This window comes from Dipteris shenzhenensis, chromosome 22 (genome assembly GCF_047967505.1).
Source record: "Dipteris shenzhenensis isolate YYH24624 ecotype China chromosome 22, Dip_SZ_1.0, whole genome shotgun sequence".
Lineage (NCBI taxonomy): Eukaryota > Viridiplantae > Streptophyta > Polypodiopsida > Gleicheniales > Dipteridaceae > Dipteris > Dipteris shenzhenensis.
The window spans coordinates 9,287,350-9,309,346 of NC_141617.1; the positions used below are offsets into that span (position 1 = coordinate 9,287,350).

At 45.7% G+C, this 21,997-nt stretch overlaps 1 protein-coding gene across 1 annotated transcript in view; it reads right to left on the minus strand.

Annotated features, from left to right (window-relative positions):
- The window catches only part of LOC147887700 (Nucleic acid-binding proteins superfamily), a 155,535-nt gene that overhangs the window by 89,701 nt on the left and 43,837 nt on the right, over positions 1-21,997 (minus strand). The window contains exons 6-8 of the mRNA XM_087393763.1: positions 16,350-16,481; positions 16,083-16,224; positions 15,430-15,585 (exon numbers count right to left, since the gene is read on the minus strand). Of these exons, the coding sequence (XP_087249889.1) occupies positions 15,430-15,585; positions 16,083-16,224; positions 16,350-16,481 (430 nt within the window). The remainder of the gene's footprint in view (positions 1-15,429; positions 15,586-16,082; positions 16,225-16,349; positions 16,482-21,997) is intronic.

Here is a 21,997-nt window from a genome sequence, read left to right on the forward strand (position 1 = left end):
CCTAACGAAGCATCCCGAGCTTGGGATCAGTATCGAAACCTTCGTCAAAGAAATTTATCAGTGGCAGAATACACTGATAAATTCACAGAAAGTGTAATGAAGGTTGATGAACCCCTACCTCAATCAATCCAAGTAAAAGATTTTATCTTTGGATTGAATGATCAGATAAAGATGGAAGTTCGGCTAAGTATGCGAACACGCTAGATGAAGCAATTGCCATAGCCCTAAACTATGAGGATTCAAAAGGGAACAGACCAAGTGGGTTTGTGCAGATTGGGACTCAGTATGGGTACCCGAAGAAAACTGGGTTTAAGAAGAAGTGGATTAGCAAAGGGAGTGCCTCACAGCCTAGTGGTCAAGCCAAGCAGGCGAAACCAGTTGAGACTCCAAAATCAAGTACCACCATTGGAATGAAAAGAAAAGTAACACCAATGGCAGCTCGGCGGGCTTGGTCGAAGTCTTCTTTGAACCCAGAGCAAAGAGAAAAAGCGAGGAGAGAAGACTTGTGTTTTGGATGCCTTCAGCCTCATCAGTGGAAAGATTGTCCACGAAACAAGGATCGTCGAATGGCTGAGATGGTGGTCTCATAATGCGACGTGGAAATGGAGGGAAGTCCCAGAGCAGAACAGATGCAGATTCAGCTAGCGGAATCTTCTCAAAGGTCAGTACCTATTTTGTTATGTGTGTCTGTTGCTAAGTTAGTAACTAGTACACCTGATAATATCTTGTCAAAGCCCGCAGCAACGGGGTATACAGCCTTTAATGATACGGAGTTAATTAAGATGAAAGGACAAGTAGCTAATCATGATGTCATTGTGTTGTTTGACTCAACGTCAACGCACAATGTAATTAACTTCAAGCTTGTAAAGAGGCTGAAACTAAAGACTAGCCCATCTGACTATGCATATACAGTCAGGATGGCAGACAGAAGTTCAACTGAAGTATGGGACCAAAAGGTTACCCAGTTGGAGCTTCGAATTCAAGACTATGCTGAGAAGCTTGATTTTGAAATGACTAAGCTTGCTCATGCAGACATAGCCCTGGGTAAGGCTTGGCATTCTAGGAACAATCCAGCCATAGATTGGAAAAAGCACATTTATCAATTCAAGATGAATGATGTGTTGTATGTCTTACGAGGGGAACAAGATATACCTCAAGGTCCGTTGGTTTCCGTGATGGAAATTCGAAAAGCTCAAGAAGAGTTTTTGTTTCTTTGTACAGCATCAATAGAGCCGATTGATGATTCTTCGGCTAGCACTGATGTTGCTCAAAATGAAGAGATGGCCAAGCTAGATGATCAAATAACAGAGGAGTTCTCTGATTGTTTTAGGGATGAGTTACCTTATGGGTTACCTCCGATTGAACTAATCCCGAGGACAGAATCTGTAAATAGACCTCCCTATAGGTTGAGTTTTACTGAAGAGGCAGAGGTACAAAGACAACTGGAAGAATACCTCAAGTTGGGACAGATTCAACCAACTTTCTCACCTTTTGCTTCGCCAGTGGTCTTGAAGAAGAAGAAAGATGATACTTTTCATCTCTGTATAGATTACAAACCATTGAATAATATCACTATTAAGCACACGTATCCGATGGCTCCGATCGATGATTTGCTAGATGCATGACATGAGGCCGTAATTTTCAGTAAGATAGATCTTAAATGTGGCTACCATCAGATCCGTATTAGAGCTGAGGATGTGTTTAAAACCGCTTTTAGAAGCAGGTTTGGACATTATAAGTTTTTGGTAATGCCCTTTGGACTTACCAATGCTCCAGCTACATTTGTCATGCTTATGAATGATTTACTACGTCCGTATATCGAAAAGTTTGTAGTACATTTTATGACGATATTCTGGTATTCAATAAAAGTATTACTGAGCATCATGAACACTTAAGAATAGTGTTCAGTACTTTGAGGTAAGCCACTCTTTATGTAAATAAAAAGAAAACTATACTGTGTATGGTAAGACTTGAATATTTAGGATTCAAAATTACTCCTGACGGGATAGAAATAGATCCAAAGAAAGTGGCTGCGATACTGACTTGGCCAATCCCTCAGAGTTTGACCGCTTTGCGATCATTCTTGGAATTTGTCCAATTTTATCGAAGGCATATCAAAGGATATTCCGAAATAGTATCACCATTGACTGATCTGACCTTAGATAAAGTACCTTTTATATGGGGACAGAATCAACAGAAAAGTTTTAAAGCCGTGAAACAAGCTGTGGTCTCAGGACCGGTGTTAAAATAAGTTGATCCCCAAAAACCGTTTTTCCTTGAAACCAATGCAAGTGGCATTGCGGTAGAAGCAGTTCTCCTCCAAGAGGAAAGGCCAGTAGCCTTTGAAAGCAAGAAGCTTTCTCCCTCTCAATGAAATTGGCCAACTCATGAATTAGAGTTGTATGCTGTTGTCCATGCTCTGAAAACATGGAGACATTATTTGTATGGGTCAGAGTTTTATGTTGATGTTGATTACGATACTCTGAAACATTTTTGTAAACAACCTGACTTGAGAGGCCGCCAAGCTAGGTGGACAGAACTCATGCAGAAGTTTAATTTGACGATTCGGTACCGAAGAGGGAAGGATAATAAAGTTGCTGATGCGTTGTCACGCATTATGCATAATATGAGTTTCACGGTATTAGAGAGTGCTCTAATGACCGAGACTAGAGAAACTCAAAAGGTGGACGAGTTCGTCCAGAGCCTTTGGCCTAAGGCTCATGTATTCAAACCCGGGGAAAAGAATGACCTGGCATCCAGAAAAGGCAAACTTATGCAAGATATGCCATAAGGGATGGTATGCTGAAAAGAAATGGCAAGGTAGTAGTACCTAATCAGAATGATCTCAGGCAAAGAGTCATTCAACAATGCCATGATAGCCCACGTGCGGGACATCCAGGAGTCGAAAAGACATATGATCTCGTGAGACGAGATTTCTTTTGGCCAAAGATGAAAAAGCATATTCATGAATATGTGACACGTTGTTTTTCGTGTCAAGTAAGTAAGGCAGAGCCAGTGAAGCCACCCGGAATTTTACAACCCTTGGAGATACCACTAGGTAAGTGGGAGAGCATTTCCATGGACTGTATTGTAGGTCTGCCTACGACACAAGGTGGATAAGATTCTATCCTTGTGGTGGTTGATCGTCTAACCAAGATGACTCACTTCATTTCAACTAGAGAGTCTGTTAGTGCCTTGCAAGTGGCGGATTTGTTTATTAAACATATATATCGTTTGCATCGATTACCCAAATCCATAGTGTCAGACAGGGATGCCAAATTTACCGGTTATTTTTGGATTGTGGTGTTTGAGACACTAAGGACTGAGTTGAGAATGAGTAGGATATGATTACCTATCATATCCCAAAAGGCTATAAAAAAAGATGGAGTAAGACCATCTGAACCAAGGCACTTGCCCTTATGAAGGGCGGAGAGAGCAATCCTAAATTCCGTGTTGGTAAATCGTGCATCAAGTGAGCATATCATCTCTCGTGTGACCAACACAGGTAAACGTTGCCAAACCACATCTCTAGCCACATCTATGGCCTGTGTGTCAGGGTCTGCAGAAAGAAGGGAGGCATAAAAATATGTCGCTAAGTGCATGATGGTATCCGGATGAGACTACAAAACCCCGTCTGAGTCAATAAGCTGCCTGACATTCTCTCTACTATGTCTGGGACCAAGTGTAGAGAAAAAGTGTTTATTGACTCTCCCTCCCATCTGTATCTAAAAAGACTCCCGTGCATGGAAGGCATACTCTGCTCTTTGATCTAGCAATGTCTGCAAGTGAGCCCTTGATGCCGCAAGGCGCTCCTGGATCCAAGCATCTGAGGCTCGTTTCTGCTCCTCCCTCTACAAGGCTGCCAACTGCCGGCGGATACCAATCTCCCGCCTGAGTACCTCACCTCACCTAGTACTAGTGACAGAACGATAAAAATCGCTGATACTGGCAAGTGTTGTGGCCACATGTGAAGGTGCGGCCACCCCCCCTGCATGTGAGAAACCCAGATCTCCAAGACTGCCTCTATGAGAGTATCATCTGTGTATAAGGCATCAAGGATCCTGATACTAGAAGATCGTCCTCTCAAATGGGACTTTGAAATTGACAAAACTACCGGAAAATGGTTGGAGGTGGAAACATCAAGTGCAATGCAAACTGTCCCCTCTCTATCAAGAGCCCAGTCATCCACATAGAATCTGTCTATCCGAGCATGGACAGGCATCTGCACCCTACGGTTCGACCACGAAAACAAGAGTGACTGAGACTGAATATGAAATGCATCATCTGACCAAACATCTCTGCCACTGAATCTAAACAAGAACGCATCCCAAGCTGCTCTCTCAAGGGAGTGAATACCACCTTCTCTTCCCCCTTTCTTATCGGATGGTGGTGCCTCAACCATGTTGAAGTCATCTCCAATAATCCAAGAATTTGCAATGTAAGCCCATGAGAGCAACTCTCTCCACAAAAGAACACGGTCCCCTCTGTTGTTCGGAGTGTAGAGGTTGAGGAAACCAACCTTACGTCCATCAATTATAAGCAAAATCCACTAGGCCCTAGAGGAAGTGATGGTACCGTGTCTAATGACCAGAGGGAGGATAGAGTCTGAAACTCATATGCAAGTACCTCCTCTGGTTCCCAAGGCAGGAAGCCAAAACGTCCGGCCTGAAAGCAGCTTACCTTACTTGGAGTAATCTCTAGCATCCAATTTGTGTTCCTGTAGACAAAGAATGTCTAAGGAACCACCTGAAACACCTGAATGAAGTTGATTCCTTATCAGCTATCTGCAACGGTGATGAGGGATGCCACCCAACCCCTGTATATTCCAGTTGGCTATCCTCATTGGCGGGAGGAAGCAGGTTGGAATACCTTACCCGACCTGGTGGCAGAAAAAGAACCCTCTACCGGAGCTGACCTCCTTCCATACACACGAGGTCCAAGGGGAGGAAAGTCCATTGGTGAGAGAGAGAAGGATCTCTCAAAGGGGATGCCGATAACTAGCTCTCCAAAAGTGGAGGGTACAAAATCATCATCTGGGAGGTCAGAGAGGTCCTCAAGAGTGGAAAAGGAATTCTATTGAGCCAATCCTGGGGAAGGGGTTTGAAGGATTCCTACCGAAGCAAGGAAAGAATGTACGACCCCTTTCCCTCTGTCAACAGAAGGAGACACCTGTGCTACATCATCTTGATCAAGAAGTACTGCCTGATCCTGTGGTGGAGCGAAAGAAGGCTCCTGAACAATAGGCTCCACGACGGTAGCCTCCCGAGGCTCCTGAGCGGTAGTCTCCGGAGCGGCAGAAGTATGATTTGAAGTAGAGGGCTTAACCGCGACCGGAACCCATCGGGGACCGAAGGTAGTGTGGTGTGCAGGAGAGACTCAGCAGCCCTAGGAGAGGGGGAGCCCGTATCTGAGGCGATCCCTGTGGAGCGCTAGGTCCTGCTCCTGATCTCTGTCGTAACCTAGTACGAGCTAGTTGCTTCTTTGGCCTCTTCTTCTTCTTTGGGCAATCTCTGGCGAAGTGCCCGGAGGATCTGCAAATCCTGCACTGGTCCTGACGACCTACAACCTCAAACCTCTGGCGAAAGAATGACCCATCGGGTAGCTATAGCATGATGTGGTCATCTGAAATGTTAGGGTCCTCGATAAAGACCCTAACCCTGGGTACCCCATCCATCCTGACCGCCTCAGCAGCCGACGAAGGCTTGCCAGGAAGAGGGGGGATCTCTGCTACCACACCAAACCTTTCGCCAATAGCTGAAAGAAGCCCGTGATAAACTGAAGGTAGACCAGGAAACCTGATGAAGACGAAAACTTCGTGCTTGTCCTCTTCGACTGGGTCAAAGCTCAGTTGAAAGGGAAACAAAAAAATCCTCCTATAGTCTAGAAAGAGAAACCCAGTCTGAAGCAAGTCTCTTGTGACGTCCAGGGAATCTAGGCACACCTGAAAGAAACCTCATCCCAACAAACATACATCCTTAAGGTGGGGAGCGAGCTCCTGAGGAAGCGCCGCAAGCATCCAATCTCTAGCCTGTGATCTGGAGGGGTGGGATCCATAGATGTGTGCGAAGAGAGTCGTGGAACACTCATGCTCCAAATCCTTTTGCAACTGCTGCAGCTCGTCTTTTGAGAAAGTGACGGTTCTCACGGCCGGTGTGTGCGGTAACGGATTGACTTAATGGGTACCCATTCGTCAATCGAGGTGGGAAAGGCCGACTCAAACACAAAGAAACTCCGTCCGCTTTCCTGAAGCCCAGGAGACCCCTAAAAAATAGGGGGTACACTTGATGAAGGGAGAGGGTGAGAGGAGGGAGGGAGAGAGAAGAATGAGCAAGGAAATGAATGAGGGGGAGGAGTCAAAGAGGAGAAAGGGAGAGGGGAAGGGAAGGGCGCAGGAGGAGGAGAGGAGGGGAAGGGAAAGGAGCAAGAGGAGGAGAGGAGGAGGGGAGGGGAGGGGAGGGGAGCGTAGAGGAGAGGAGGAATGGAGGAGAGGGGGGGGAGCGAAGAAACAGCGCGGGGGGGCACGGACGCAGGCGGGCAGTAGCGAGGGGGAGGGGCTGCAGCAGCGCGGGGGAGGGGCTGGCAGCAGCACGGGGTAGGGGCTGCAGCAGTGTGGGGGGTAGGGAAGGGGAGAGAAAGAAAGAAAGAAGAAAGAAATTTTATTAAAGGTCCACGGAAGGCCATACATGGCCTATGGGACACAAAATCATCCGAGAGGGAGAGAAGGTGGGAGGGAGCAGCAGGTCCCTAGGGGGGAGGGGAGGGAGGAGGCAGCAAGCGAGGAGGCAGCAAGGAGGGGAGCAGGAAGGAGGAAGGGCAGCAGGAGGAGCGGGGAGCAGCAGCGAATGCAGGCATGTTTTAAGGGGGGGGGGGCGGCGGGGGGAGCTGGGCAGGCAGCAGCGCGGGGGGGGCACGCAGGCGGGCAGTAGCGAGGGGGAGGGGCTGCAGCAGCGCGGGGGAGGGGCTGGCAGCAGCGCGGGGTAGGGGCTGCAGCAGTGTGGGGGGTAGGGAAGGGGAGAGAGGGAGAGAAGGTGGGAGGGAGCAGCAGGTCCCTAGGGGGGAGGGGAGGGAGGAGGCAGCAAGGGAGGAGGCAGCAAGGAGGGGAGCAGGAAGGAGGAAGGGCAGCAGGAGGAGCGGGGAGCAGCAGCGAATGCAGGCATGTTTTAAGGTCTGCAATTTCCTGTAGAAGTGAGAGGATATATATTCTTGCACGTCAAGTAGACTCACATTGCATTTGTAAGATTGTGGGAAGGGGTTGAGTAGCCTCAAGGCCGACGTCTACTGCATACACTTAGTATGAATTGTCAGTCTGCTTGGGAAAGCTGTCATCAAGAGCAGACACCTTCAAGATCAAGGATGATCTGGATTTGGATGCTCGGGTCTGCATCGTGCCCTGCTATCCTACCAATATGGCAACTTCTTCCCACCGTTTCTTGCTAATGCCAACCCCTAGATCATGCCTAAGAGGACGGAGGGAGCAAAGAAAAGAAGGGGGGATGTGTAGGTGGGATAGGAGCAAGAGAGGGAAGGGGCCCCACAAGGGCCACATTTGCACTTTACACGACTTGCAGGAGATTGAGTCAAAGAAGCACTTTGAGTTCAGATGTCCTGTGTACTATGATATCCAAGGCTGCCACCATTGTCTGTTCAGGGATGAATTTGGACCTCTCACCAACTTCTCATCCATCCAAAGGCTGTAAGCCAAACAAATTAGCCAAAGACAAGACCGAGAGGCCAGTCGGAGTCCATCCAAAGAATGATTACTGATTTTTTCCTGTCCGATGGCGTGGATCAGCAGTCCTAAGGGAGACAACGTAGCCACAACTCAGGCAGAGAGAAAGACAACAGATCCGCCAATGCATTGACCCACGTATGAAACTCGGAGATCTTCACTCCATGCTTGTTGCTCTAGGGACACAGCCCACTGGAGTGAGACTAGCAATTATCCAACAAAGGGACCACACACAGGTTGATAGGAAGCAGTGCTCTATTACATGCTCTATCTCCCAGTGACACCAACCTCCGCCAGAGCCTCAGTCAGGTGAGACCCTCTTATCTTTTAAAACAGCCAATGAATTTGATCCCTCAAACAGCATACAGAGGACCGTCACAGTGACGTCACACTGTATATCTATCTTCTTTTTTGCATGGATTTCCAGATATTAGTATGCCCGACTAGTGGCCCCATCCTTCACGTTTTCTCATGGTATTATGGTTCCTTCAATCTCATAGACCCTTCATCTTCTAAAGACAGTAGTCCTTTATGGATGCCCAGCTTGGTTGCCCGGACTCTCTAGGATCTACTCGGAAAGAATAGAGACTTTACATAAACATTTCCAAATAGAGGAGTTGGGTTAAGGTATAAACTCCCTACCCATCCTACGGGCTGAAGCAAGTATGATACCTCTAGAAGGGGAAGCATTGTGTCAATTCATGGCTTAACTCAACAAAATTTGAGAAGATAGACGGCACTAGGATACCACACAAGGTGATGGAAGCTACACAAAGTATGGGATGGCACAAGGAGGGGATAGAGTGGAGATGGAATCATGGGGAATAACAGCTGCTGATATACCAAAAGATGCATGTGAAGTCAAGGAGATAGTGACGCAGAAAATGCTACAGAAACTATGGCGAAACCCGGAGACAAAAATGCAGTTCCGCAAACAGGAAATTAACTCAATGGACAGCTATGGGATGCAGAGATACCTCGCGGAAGGCATATCAATATTTAAAAGACTATCTAATCTACAAAACCAGAACCAATTCATATGATCTAGAGGTGGAGAGGGCTACGTGGCAAGACCCAGAATTCCAAGGCCCCAGAAAAGAAAGGATTTGCAAAATTTTCCCATGGGGAGGTAGAAAATGAGCAGCATGTACTAGAGCCTATGCACACATCAGAGAAGGTTATGTCATGTCAAGTAATCACTAATTTTTCATTAGTAGACCTTAAAACATTTTTATATATTATACGCCAATTAATGGTGCAACATGCATTTGTATTTATGATGGACATCAACTGAATCGTTATGGCAGTGGATCATATGAGTGGATAGGACTAGTCGAGCTGGAGTCACAGCTTCAGATGGCACCAAAGTTGTTATTTTATTTAATAAAGATGTGCACCCACGTATCTAGGTCCTAGGGCAATAGGAAAGGGAAGGGTGCATTCGAGTGCATTGAATGGTAGATGCATAGGTTAAGATAGGTCTAAATGGGAAGATGGAACTTGAGTTATCTCAACGGACATCAATGAAAGGGTATCATCCTTCATTGTGAATCTCACCTTGCATTCGTATGCCATCTCTCTCCCACCATATCAGAGCAGCAGCAATCCACGACCGGACAAGATGAGGAAGCGAAGAGAGAAGGAGACGAACAAGCAACGCAGGCAGTGTACGAACAGACAGCCGCACACGAAGCGTTTGAGCACATAGGCAACGGCGCAAAGGTAGCATACGACGACTAGGTGCGGCAGAGGGCAAGGAACCCGCAAGCACGGGCTTGTGTGGCCGTAAGCAGCGACAAGAAGCCTTCATAACGAGCCATAGACTGGGAAAGTCCCCGCATAACGATTTGGAAATTTGAACCTCCGAATGAACGTTTGCTGCAATGATTTTGTAATCCGAGGCCCTCTAAGATCGTTTTTGAGGACACTTGTGAATGCAAATTCCTGGGAAGGAACGTGGAGGCTTTGAGACGACGACTTTCTCTAAAATTTTCTGCTCTTTGGTGGACATGGAACGAGGAGGGACACAGAGGGCTTAGAGTGATGAGAAGACATCTAGAATGTGGTCGAGGCTAGTCCAATTGTAGAGGGGAAAGGTGGCTGGCAGAGGGCTAGGATGACTGAAAGGAAGCATGCTGTGGGGAGGCACACGGGCTAGAAGGGCACGTCAAAGCCATCACTAATAGAAAGAAAGACAGGAAGAAAGATATATTAATGTCCGTAGAAGGCCTTGTGAGCCTATGGGACAAAGATCAAAAAACACCAAAAGGGAAAAAAACTCATACAAGCCACAAAGGGCTGGAGCAAAGGGCGCGCTAAGGCCCTTGCTGAGTACTATGCTGAAAAAATAAAGAAGCTCAATAGCTCAAGCAAAATCAAGTACAAAATAAATCATGTGCTATGTGGAGTAGGCTGAGACTGGAGCTGGAACTCAAAATCCGAAACCCGGCACTGTGATGGTTCGTCTATGAGCAATGAAAATCTCTCGGATCTACGTCTATCGGGTTGTCTCATGCTGTGGTGACGGAGGGGGACGTGGTCTCCTCGGTCTCTAAACCCACCGAGCTATGTTCAGAGTCACCCCTCGTCTCGGGCGGTCTCCTATGAGGAAAGCTATAATAGGTCTGACCTCAATAGAGGGTGCTCTGGTCACTCTCTATGTCGCAAGTGGCCTCTGCACCCCTCTCTCAGCAATCTAGACTACCCGCATATCGGCTAGCTCCTCCTCCATTCCACTGTGTCCTGGAGCTGACTCAAAAACATAGAAATATGTGACTCACCTCTGCACTATCTGGTCAATCTCTATATCCTATGGTCTGATCGCAACCTACTGCTCTCTGATCTGTCGTAGCAGGGTCTCCCTATATCAACGCATCTCAAGCAATCAGAGCCCAATGCAGACCTGGTCATGGAAGTGGATTGATCGTGATAGTGGAACGAGAAGCCACCCCCATCCTGATAGAGACAATGGTATCGCCCCCGGATCTCGTAGTAGGCTGGGCAGGTGCATAGAAAGTGCTCCTCTCTCTCAAACACTCCCAGTCTGCATAGCATGCAGATCCGCTAAACTCTAGATATATGTGATGCTCTCCCTGTCTCAATCCTCAACCGATGGGATGAAGCCCCCATCTGCCCAATGGTGATCCTCAGTACTGTGACTCCTCTGTCCTCAAGATATTGGGGTATGATGATGAATCCCTCCTCCGAGACGCTCAGGAAGTGATCGCGATAGAGCTAGGTCTTGGTGGGGAACTCTTGATCTCCCCTCCAAGTCGGAGATGTGTGGAGCTGGAGGAGATCTAACCGTATGATACGGTTAATCTCATCTCACAGGATCGACTCAGGGGGTGCATCCATACTGTACTGAAAGGGAGGGAGCATGTCCATCTGAATCCTGTGTCTGGCAAACCATGTGGATATGTGTGCATACCATGTGTCCGCCCGCTCTCAGGTAGTCGTCTGGATGACTCCAAAACCAGCCTCAATAGTCTCCACTAGGGTAAGTCCCAAACTCTATGAATGAATATCACTGTCTGAAAGATGGCATCAATTTGTAGTGGTGTCATGGCGAACTCTACCTGTACTATCTCATGCGGGACTGAGGACTTGCTCCAAATCATCCTAGATCCCATAGTCACCTATAACCGCTCAAATCTCCTCCACTCTACTATCAATAAATCACATTCCTAGAATGGTGTTGCATACATGACAGTCGGTCGCACTAGCATATCGAAGAGTCAACACTTCGTCGATGGATCTTGAAAGTGTGTCTAGAAGCACTATCTCGCCAATCTGGCTAGAGCACCCCAAGTCATGCATGGGCTGCATGTGTCATAGTGAAAAGGGGTCCTGTGAAGGCTGCTCCTAAATAGGTGTAAGATTGCACTATCTCCACTAGCTTGTCTCGATAAGTAAAGCTAAGTCGACGAAGCACTGCATGTGAATCATTGAAGACCATAACCTTGGTCTTCCCAAGGTTGACTATCACGTCTTTCTCTCTACAGAACACCTCTAGGGCCTCCAGATGCCTCTGCAGCCCCTCCGCTGAGGATGAGATAAGAACTATGTCATCAACGTATAGCAATATTTGTATCATGAGATCGGCTAGTAGTGATCCTTCGCCTCCTAGGCGGTCTATTAAGGAAGTGATCTCATCAATGTAAAGCCTGCAGAGGGTCAGGGAGAGGGACCCGCCCTACTTCACTCCGATCGTACTCTCGACCGAATCCGATAGACCACCTGGGGCACAAACTCTGCCTCAGGCTGACTCATACAGGCTCATCACCCCCCATATCAGTGTCTCTGGAATCTCCTGATCATGCTGGACCGTGGGATAGTATCAAAAGCCTTCCGAAAGTCTACAAAGCATGTGTAGACCTTCTGGTGTCTACACCTCACCTCCTCAATGATAGCCCTCAGAGTGAAAATGTGATCTAGGGTAGAATGTAGTCTCTGGAATCTTGCCTACCCTAGTGCCCGCTGCCCCCGAGCCTCTATATGACTACTGAGCTCCCTCTCTAAAATTGATCCATAAATCTTAGCCAAAGTGTGGCCAATCATGAGGGTACAGTAGTTCCCAATCTCAATAGGATCCCCGGCTTTGTGTATCGGTACAATAGTGCTAGTGCTCCAAGCAAGTGGGAAGCCGTGGTGCACAACCCGATTGAACATCTATGCTACGACCGGAGCTAGGAGCAAAGTGCTCAGTCCATAGGCCCTCAAGGTCTTGCGCTCTTCGATTGTGTAATCGACGAAGTGCAGCTCGTGCGTTCTATATGGTGAACAAGTGACAAGTGGTGGGCCTGGGCATACAGGAGATATCCAGTGGTGTCTGCATCTAGGCATCATAGACTCTAGTGGTCAGGTCTCCTCCTCAAAAAGATCTGACAATCTCCTCCATCCTATGTGTGAGGAAGGCCCGCCTCTTACGACATGTCAATCATTGAAAGATCCTCTGTACCTCAAGAAAGAAAGTTTATTAGAGTCTACTAAAGACTAATCGTCTATGAGACTAGTAGAAAACTTGATACAACAAGGAGAAAGGGTGGAGCTACTAAGCAAGCATCATCACTCATGCTGAATGCTAAGTCCTAAAAAATACAGTCATATCATCAATGATGGCATCATAATCATCCTCATCCTCATCCTTATCATCATCATAATCATAATCACAGTCACCATCCTGGTCCTAATCAATACTATACATACCCATAAGGGGTGTAGGTGTCAAGAGGAGCTCCGCGGAGGACAAGGCCGTGATGATGTGGAGTGCTGGCGGCTGTCTGTGAGCACTGTCTGTCTCGATCTCCTGGCAATGCTCTACTCTTGGGTACCTCAAGTTTTGGGTCTCTACTGCGTCTGTTGTCAGAGACTATGTGGTCCATATGGTCTGACTTGAAAAACTCCGTGATCTTGCTCCGAGAAGAATCGAACAGCGTATCTGAGGCTTGTCTCTGCAGCCTGAGTATGTGCTCTCTGTGCCACAGCGCCTCATGAATAAAGGCAGCAAGAAAGAAGTCTGGAGAGGGGTCCAAAGCCGTCCCTGAAGAGACAGTGATATCAACCACAGATCTCATAGTGCATGGGGCATCTGAACACAAGGTGCTCCTCTGACTCAACCTCCTACCGATCACATAGCGTGCATAGGCAATGCTCCTTGGGTATCCCCTTAGCTCGGCCACTCTCGATATGGAGTCGATGTGATGATACTCGAAACTACCCATTGGAGATCCTCAATGAGTGCGGTAAGTGGATCCGTGTGTACTCTAAGGGGATAATGAAACCCTCCTCAAATATGTGTAGGCAGTGGTCTCTATAGAAGCTGAGCTTCACTTCAAGCTCCCTCCGCTCCAACCAGGTCCTGAATGTGTGTAGCTATAAGAGATCCTCTCGAATGACCTGGTTCACCTCATGGTACCCAAGCAGGATAGATGGAGCATCTAAGCTGTACAGAAAAGAAACGACAGCTCAGACAAAGGGTTGATGCATAGATTACGCTTGGGGAGATTTCTTCTTTGTTCAGAGTTGGGGCTCCACCGACAGGGGTACACAAAACTTCGACCAAGAGACAACATAGGACCACGTCCGACTGAATGATTGCTAACTTAAGTAGGATAATTGGTAGAGATTACAAGTAAATCTAGATGCGAGATGCATGTAGGGGTGAGGAGCTAGTACAGTGGACTACTTGATGGGATCACCAACCCTTAGGTAGACCCATTGGAATAGCCGCAGACCATGCACACCTTTCTTTCTCAATGGCTTGCCGAGGATTGACACGAGACTTGACTTCACAGCATGCAGATATTCGAAATACCATTTTACACCAGAGACAATGTGTCTCCCGAACCACTTATGTGTCTGTGCATACCAACCCCTCTTGTCCCCTCCACCAGCAAGACCGCTAGAGGAGAAGGCCGCAAATCAGCCAGAATGATATGATGTGGTACCGATGGCTTGCCTCGGATCATCCGGAAAATGCTATACCTAGAAGAAACTTCTAGACGGAAAGGGAGGTGCATTGCAAGGTGCCTTGATGAGCATGGTACTTTTGGTAGGCTGGGCTTCCCAATAATAAGTGGTCTAGATTTGTCTCAAAAGATGTGGTGGAAATACATGGGTGCTGCAAGGTCTGGCAAGAAACTCAAATAAAGGCAATCATCCTTTTTCTTGGTATGTTCCCAAAATTTTCAAAATTTTCACGAGTGCGAATGGGAATTTCGCGAGCACAAAGAAGTGGTGGGTGCAACAAGGCATGGCAATAAACTCAAATAAAGGCAATATTCCCTTTTCTTATTATGCTCCCAAACATTTTATAATTTCACAAGTACAAATGGAAATTTCATGAACATAGAATGAGTGACCAATAAACTCTTAACATTTGAAATTGTTTTGCTAACTTGTACTATGCATTTTATTTTTTAATATTACGCACTTAGTCTTGGTTAAATTACTACTAGCAATTTCATGGTGAAATTATAAAAATTATTTAAAGAATTTAGATCCATGCTCAATAACCTGAGGCGAATAACATGTGAAAAGACCTCAATCAGCCTTTCATAAAGTGACCATAAACTAATTTCATCTACAGAATGAACGTATCCCCCTATTGAAGACACTCTAGCCTTTTGAAGGCATTGACCAAATCTTTTTATCTCGGGAAAGGAAACCAAGAGACATGCGTGGGTGGGCGGGGGGACAGGGATTAGAGTAAGCCTTTCAAAGAAAAAAACATCAAAATGGGTTGTTGCTGGCACCTCCTGTAGAAACGTCCTGGGCAAAAAACATATACTGATTTCTGTTAGGCTTGACTGTTTCTACCCTTTATACTAGAGCCCATTTGTATCAGTTGAAATTGAGCATATTAGATTTCAAGGGTAGCAGTACAGCAATTCAAAAACAATTCACACTACATGTTTTAGATTCGTCTCCTTTTGGATGCAAAAGTCTACCTCTGTGAATGAATCAGTAGCTTGCGATTTTTTAAAACCCCAATACAACCCAAAAGAAATTCATGTAGCTATCAAGGGAGAGGAATCTTTAAAAAAGAATGAAAATAACAAGTAAGAAGGGGTGCACGATCAAGAAATGAAACAGCACGTACATTACAATGGCCCTAGTTTAAAGGTTTAAAAACCATTGCTACCGACAATATGTATTCCACTTGCACTAAGAATCTATTTTCCCCAGTTCGGCTTTACCTGAAAGGGGAAGGTGCAGTAATCAACTGACCCCTGTGAGTCTGTTGGTAGCATAAACTGTGAAAAAACTGGGCTCTGATTTTCATGATCTACCTCCATTGGATCTAGTGGAGCAGTCCTATTTTTGTTTCTGCTCTGGCTGGTCTCCAGCATAACCTAAACAAAAACGTCAAATCTCATTACCACAAACAGAACATCAAACATTTAACGTCTTGCAAAGACTAAACATTTTGACTGGAATTTCAATAGGTATACAACAGTAAATTATTCAAGGGAAGAAAGACCACTGGTGCCAGTCTAGGAAACCCTCAGAAAAAGAAAGGAATTTTTAAGGAAGGCAAACAGAAAGCTTCCTTTGAAACCTAAAGAAACAATTTAAGGCAGGAAAGAAGATACAAAGCGAGAACAGAAAGTGCATACCAAGACGAGGAAAAAAACTTATTAATGTCAGCTCAACACAGGATAATTACAAAAATAAAAGTTTTGTGAAAAAACACATGACAGATCTCCACTGAAAGCATGATGAGATCAAGATAAAGCTAGAAAATGGTCGAAATTGAATACTTGGTATCATAGTCCCGAAGGTAAACATGACCAAGGAGAGTGCATGTTACAAACGAAAATGAGGTGAAAATCTGAGCCATAATCTTCACCTGTTCTTCCTGGTGAACATATGGTACTGTATATACGCGTGAGGCACTACCATACTCCAAACTAAAACTAGAGCCAGCTTGAGTGCTAGCACCATCAACCTGGGTAATGAAAGGCCTCTCCAATGCAATCATGCTTCCTTCACTAGAGCATCAGTCAAAAGAAAATGCAGTCAGCTTCGTAATAACAAACCCTCATCAAACCTAAATGAACTGCCACTCCAAAACCCATCACAAAAAAGATTGATCAGAAAACACTAAATGACTGACCTAAAAAGGCTGGCAAGAAAGAGTTGTTCGTCCCAAAGAACCAAAGGCATTGAGTTTTGATTTTCATCACAAAGGAAAAGCTTTTGTTGCTTTACATGTGTATGTACCTCAACTTCACCGATTTTTTCCAATCTGCAGATATCCACAAAAGGTCAAACAAAACAAACTTTCCATAAGCAATCTGTATTGTGAAACAAAGAAAGATGCATTTACACTTCACCTGTAATTGAAACTTCAGATATCCATATCCTGCTCCTTTCCTATTTTAAAAAATTTCTTAGCAAGTCAAATTACGGACATACGAGCAGAGGTGTCCTTGGAAAAGGGCGCATTCATTAAACAAACCAAAAATACACCAGATCCCAAACAGGCGTTGCCCTTTACCTTCTTGCTCATATCCTGGAATATTATACAACACCTCAAATTGCAAGAAGAACTCATTTGAGGGCTTACCCCTAGAGATCCAGTTAATGGTATAGACACCATATCACAGATATTTAAAAATACACCATCCATCCCACTCAATCGCATCAATTGCAGCTTTGGTGATGCTTGGCTTGCCAAGGCAATGCCTAGTATGCCAAAAGCTTGGTCATCCAGCCCAGGATTGCCCTTGGGCTCACTCTTGCAATCAAGTTCAAGCATAGTAAACATCCTCAGAACACATCTATGTCACCACGTCCTTAGCACGTGTCTCAAACTTCGTGCCTGTGCCATAACCACATCGAGTAGACAAGAGATTGGTGACACATGTGCCACAAGGAGGAGAAGTAAGCACTCAAGAGGATCAATGACCCTCAAAAAAATTTGACCCTGATAGGACAGCATCCACTAGCCTAACATTTAGAAAATCTTCCTACCCCTACCCACCTCCTCTCCTCAAACCCCAAATAGCATCCTTCCCTCCATGGTCAATGCTCCATCAATCATTTTTCTCACCTCTGCCAACTCATTCTCCCTACATTATCCACTTCCCACCCTACGCCTAAACTTAGATGTCAAAATGCACTATTTCAAATCTCGATTACGCGAGTTCTGTCAGGGCTATGCATGCAAGTTTCATCCCTTTTTTAAAACTCACCACAATGCCCCCATGGAAACACATCCTGATACAAAATAAGAAATTAGTATCTTCCTCCAAGCATCTCTGATTTTCATGATTCCTGTCACATCCGAAAGCTTACAGAATTACCCATCTTCCTTTGGACTAAACAGCGAGGTCGGGTTACATCTTTACCCATTCAAACACCTTTTTGCATAAGTTAAAATGTATTCCCCCTCAGCTGCCAAGCATGAAGACATTCTTGGCAAACGAAAGTAGGAATGTTGCATACTAGACCAGACGAGTTATCCACATTTTCATTAGTCTGGCTGTACATATTTCTGTCTTGTCTCGCCTTAAGCCTCTTTAGGCAGACTACCAAGAGATTGGCCATTGTCTTAGCACTACAATTCACCACTTCTTTAGCTACAAATCTCTCCTTTGAATGCAGGGCCATGATTCGTTACTATCTCAAGAGGGCATCAAAACCGTGTGCAAATGTCCTCTACCAAGAGGTTGGCCACTTTTTAGCACTACAATTCACCATGAGCTTTAGCTTCAGCCCACCTAGTAGCATAATCTGTAGCTATCATGATACAGTATTTTCCATGATGGGAACATGGTAGATGTCCCACAAAATCCAGCCCTCACTTTTCGAAAGGGCCCAACAAGAATAGGGTGTAGTACGGCACTTTTTAACTCTCACCACAAAAAAGCCTGGCAGGTCAGTGGTACACCGTTGTTGAAATCTTTATGCATTTTAGGCCAGAAGTATCCTGCTTCTCAAAATTCCTAGCTGTACTCTCATGTGCGAAATGACCTCCACAAATACCTTCTTTACAGGCCTCCATCACTCTCTTTCCCCATTCTGTATAACGTATTCCCCCATAGTTTATAAGGTTTTACCTTTGAAAGAAAACAGCCATGAAGGGGCCTATATATTTGCAGTGCCCTCAACAGTTGCACAGCACACATAATGAAATTGCTGCAAACTGAAATGCCAATCCTGGCTAGAAAGAAAGCACACACAACTGGAAAATGCAGCAATGGAATCGCAGACACATAATGAACCCCACGTATAGCAAACCCTAACTGAGGAGGTATAGAGGTGAGGAGGTGACGTCTATGTGGCATATAGTTGATCACTCACTTCTCCAATGGTTTGATGCATCACAATCTTGTTTGACGTTAGATATTTTTCATTTCCTTGGCTGAAATTGCTTCTCCATGAGAAACATCACCCCTCTTAACCCAACCTTTAGAGAGACTAAGAACTAGGGGAAAAAAATTATAAGAGAAAGCAATATTAGATACAATGATGGAGGCTTTTGTTAGAGATCACGACGACCCCACCTGTGAGTCCCCCGATTAGAGGGGCCAAGGGGGCACTAGATCATAGGGGGCTGGGGGGATCACAGCTCATGATTGCGCAGGGATAAGACTGCGTGGAGGCGCCTCCAGAAGTGGATCTGGGGGGCTACAGATGAGCAGCAGATCAGCATCAAAAGGGCCCTGTAGCAGGCTCTTTTATAGGCCAGCCAGGTTGGGGCCAGGAGCCGACTGATCAAGTCGGCCTAAAGACTGCACCCAGAGCGGTGCATAAGGCAGGGGGTCAACCCCTGCTGGTCGGTTTCCAGCCCTGGTCCAGGGGCTGTATAAACCTCCCCTCCACTCCCTCATTCTCCATCCAAAGCTTGCTGAAGCCTTCCACCAAAGGCAGCGCATCCAGGAGTAGTAGTAGAGAGAGTTCTCAGTTGGGGTTATCCCAGCCTTGCTGGATGTTTTGTAGTGCTCACTGTTGAGCCTGTTTTTCCCACCGATTCGTGTATGAGCATATTCTGAGTTCTCTCCTTTCCTTTGCTAGTCCTTGTGCTGAGTTTTCTGAGTGAGGTAAGCCATTGCGATCAAGAGGGTTAGTCTACTTGGAGCTGAAGGTTATCCCAAGGATTGAGTGATTCTATCTTCTATTTCCAACAGCTTTTTGCTCTCATGTGTCTAGGCCATAGGGTTTATGGGAAAGGGAGGGTGCATTTAAGATGCACCAAAGAGTCCTAGGCTAATGGTGTTCCTTAATTGATCACAAGGGTCACAAATGAAGAGGTATCATGCCAATATTCATGAAGAGCTATCCCTCTTCATGTGCACTGTCCATGTGTCAAGGAGCAAGTTCTCTTCACAAGGGCGCCCTACTCACAATTTGGTGCAATGCATTTTCAGGATTCTTTCATCCTATATTTTGTGTGGGACCAAGTGTGACGGCTGCATTTGGTTCATAACATTTGGTATAACAACATCCAGAAAAAAAAAGAGCTGCAACTTGGGAGCCAAAGTCAAGTGCAAAATTTGTGCCACATTCATATGCAAAGGGTTGTGTCAGGGAATACACGACAATTTCTAAGGCCAGCCATTGGCAAACAACCAAAATACATCAAAGGTAGTACGGTTCCGGATTCTTTATGGGCAATCCAAAAACTCTACAGATGCAAAGGTTATATGACAGTGATTGGCAAAGACACAAAGTCAACTACAGGCTTCACTTTTCACTCGACACTGGCATATTTCATGGGTGAGCAATAAACAAACACTATCACTCTCCCTTTCCCTGAAGTCTGGAGGTGCAGGAATATACTGCAAATGGGCGCAGGTAGGAGGAAACAAAAGGTAAGAGACAAAAAAAAGCAGCAGCCAAAAAGGAAGCAAGGTAGGAAGATGATTGGATCAAGCAAGTAGGAAGGATAGAGAGCTAGATGCACCCAAAAATGTGCTTTGGTCCTTGCAAGGAGACAAAAACATGGTAATGGGCAGCCAAAAATAAGACAAGGCGGGCAAGCAACTAGCCAATGGAGCGCATGCAAGTGACGAGATATTATGTGTGGAAAGAGTGTTAGAATATGAAACCAAGTTGAGTCAATTTGGTGTATTCTAGTGTGTTCTAGTGTGAGTTCTAGTCTAGTGTGTTCTATAGATGTCAAATGTCATATTGGGAGCTATCCCATATGCATAGGTGTTCATATGTGTGTGTGTGCTCCTATATAAGAGTTGTACTTGTCTAGTGTCAAATCAATCAAGTATCAAGCTACAAGCTCTTTGGTCTACATGTGAGTACTCTCATTTTTGTTCATTGCTCGTCATTTCATTTCCATTTCATTATGTCTCCTTTTCAATATCACTTCCTCTCTCCCTAGCCTACCCTCTCTCTCTCCCTCTCCCTACCATGTTCCTTCATGTGGTATCAGAGCCTCCCTTCCTACCTTCCCCTTCTTCTTGCTCTATCTAAAGGATGAGAGAAGCCCACAAATGGAAGCTCCCCTCTCCTCTAAGGTAGAGCCTCCCTTCCCTTAGTCTCACCATGGTTCCTCACCATCAAGTACTCTGCGGTCCTCGTTTGTGAGTTCAGCTCACTCCCGCATCAATTCGTGGTTCTCCCTCAGCATTGGCTGACCTTCCTCATCAGTTGGTTGCCAGAAACTTGTTTTGGAGCAGTCTAACAGCCATTTTTTGACCTTTTGAGGTCCGATTTCTATGTTTTTTGAAATTTTGGCACTTCCTAAACATAAACGACCCTGTCCCGCATCTTTTCGAGAAAAAATCCCAAAATAATTGTTTCTCATACAGCTGTACGAACGTACGGACGTACATACGGACCTCTAAAGGTGGATGCACGACAGTGCCAGCAGTCCGTACAGCTTGTCAGAAGGCGACTCCAAGCAGTTTTAGGCTATTTTTTGGCATTTTTTGCTCAGATTTGGACTCCCATGACCTCCAGTAGTGATTTGGGCAGCTCCCCTCAACACTTTCACTCATTTTTTTTGAGTCTCTTCTGCGCATTCAGTGACTCTCCGATCAGCACATTAAGAGTCATGACGTGATGTCCCTTGGTAGCTGCTCCTATGGCCTTCATCGACACATCATTCGAGGGCATTCTCGCCTGGTTCTTCACCGACATACCTCTTTGCATCAGGATGTGCACACTCTTGTGCGGTAGCTACTTCGGGCACATGGGTTCTCTGCCCTTGCTATGCATAAAATGAATGAAATATATCTTTACTACTTTCTTGTTTGAGTCAAGGGTACTCTCACCTAGGTTGTCCCCCAAAATGAATGCAAATAAATCATGTGTGTTGAGTCAAAGGTTCTCTGCCTTGGATAGTCCTCCTAAAAAGATGTATTTTCCTATTTTGTTTTGGTGTGTGGCTCCATGTCTCTCATTAGACCCTGGAGCCAGGAGGGGATGTATTGTGGGAGCCATGTATTGGCTTTGATAGGTCTCGTTATCAGGCCTAGCCGAGTTCCAAGATGTTGGTGTATTCCTAGAGCTATGAGCTGGTCATGTAACCATGCTATAACGGGAGCCTTTGAGCATGTTGAGTCTCAAGCCATGAGAGTGCTTGGATCAACCTCTGAACACGCTCAGACTTTAGCCTCTGAGTTACATAGGTGCACAGTTTGATGACCATCATTGTCATGTTTTGTTCTTGGTTCCATTCCAATATTCCCTCACCTTAGACCTGTCACTGTCATGTTCTGTCCTTGGTTCCATTCCAGTAGTCTCTCACCTTGCCTTCATGGGGGGATGTTAGAATATGAAGCCAAGTTGAGTATCCCA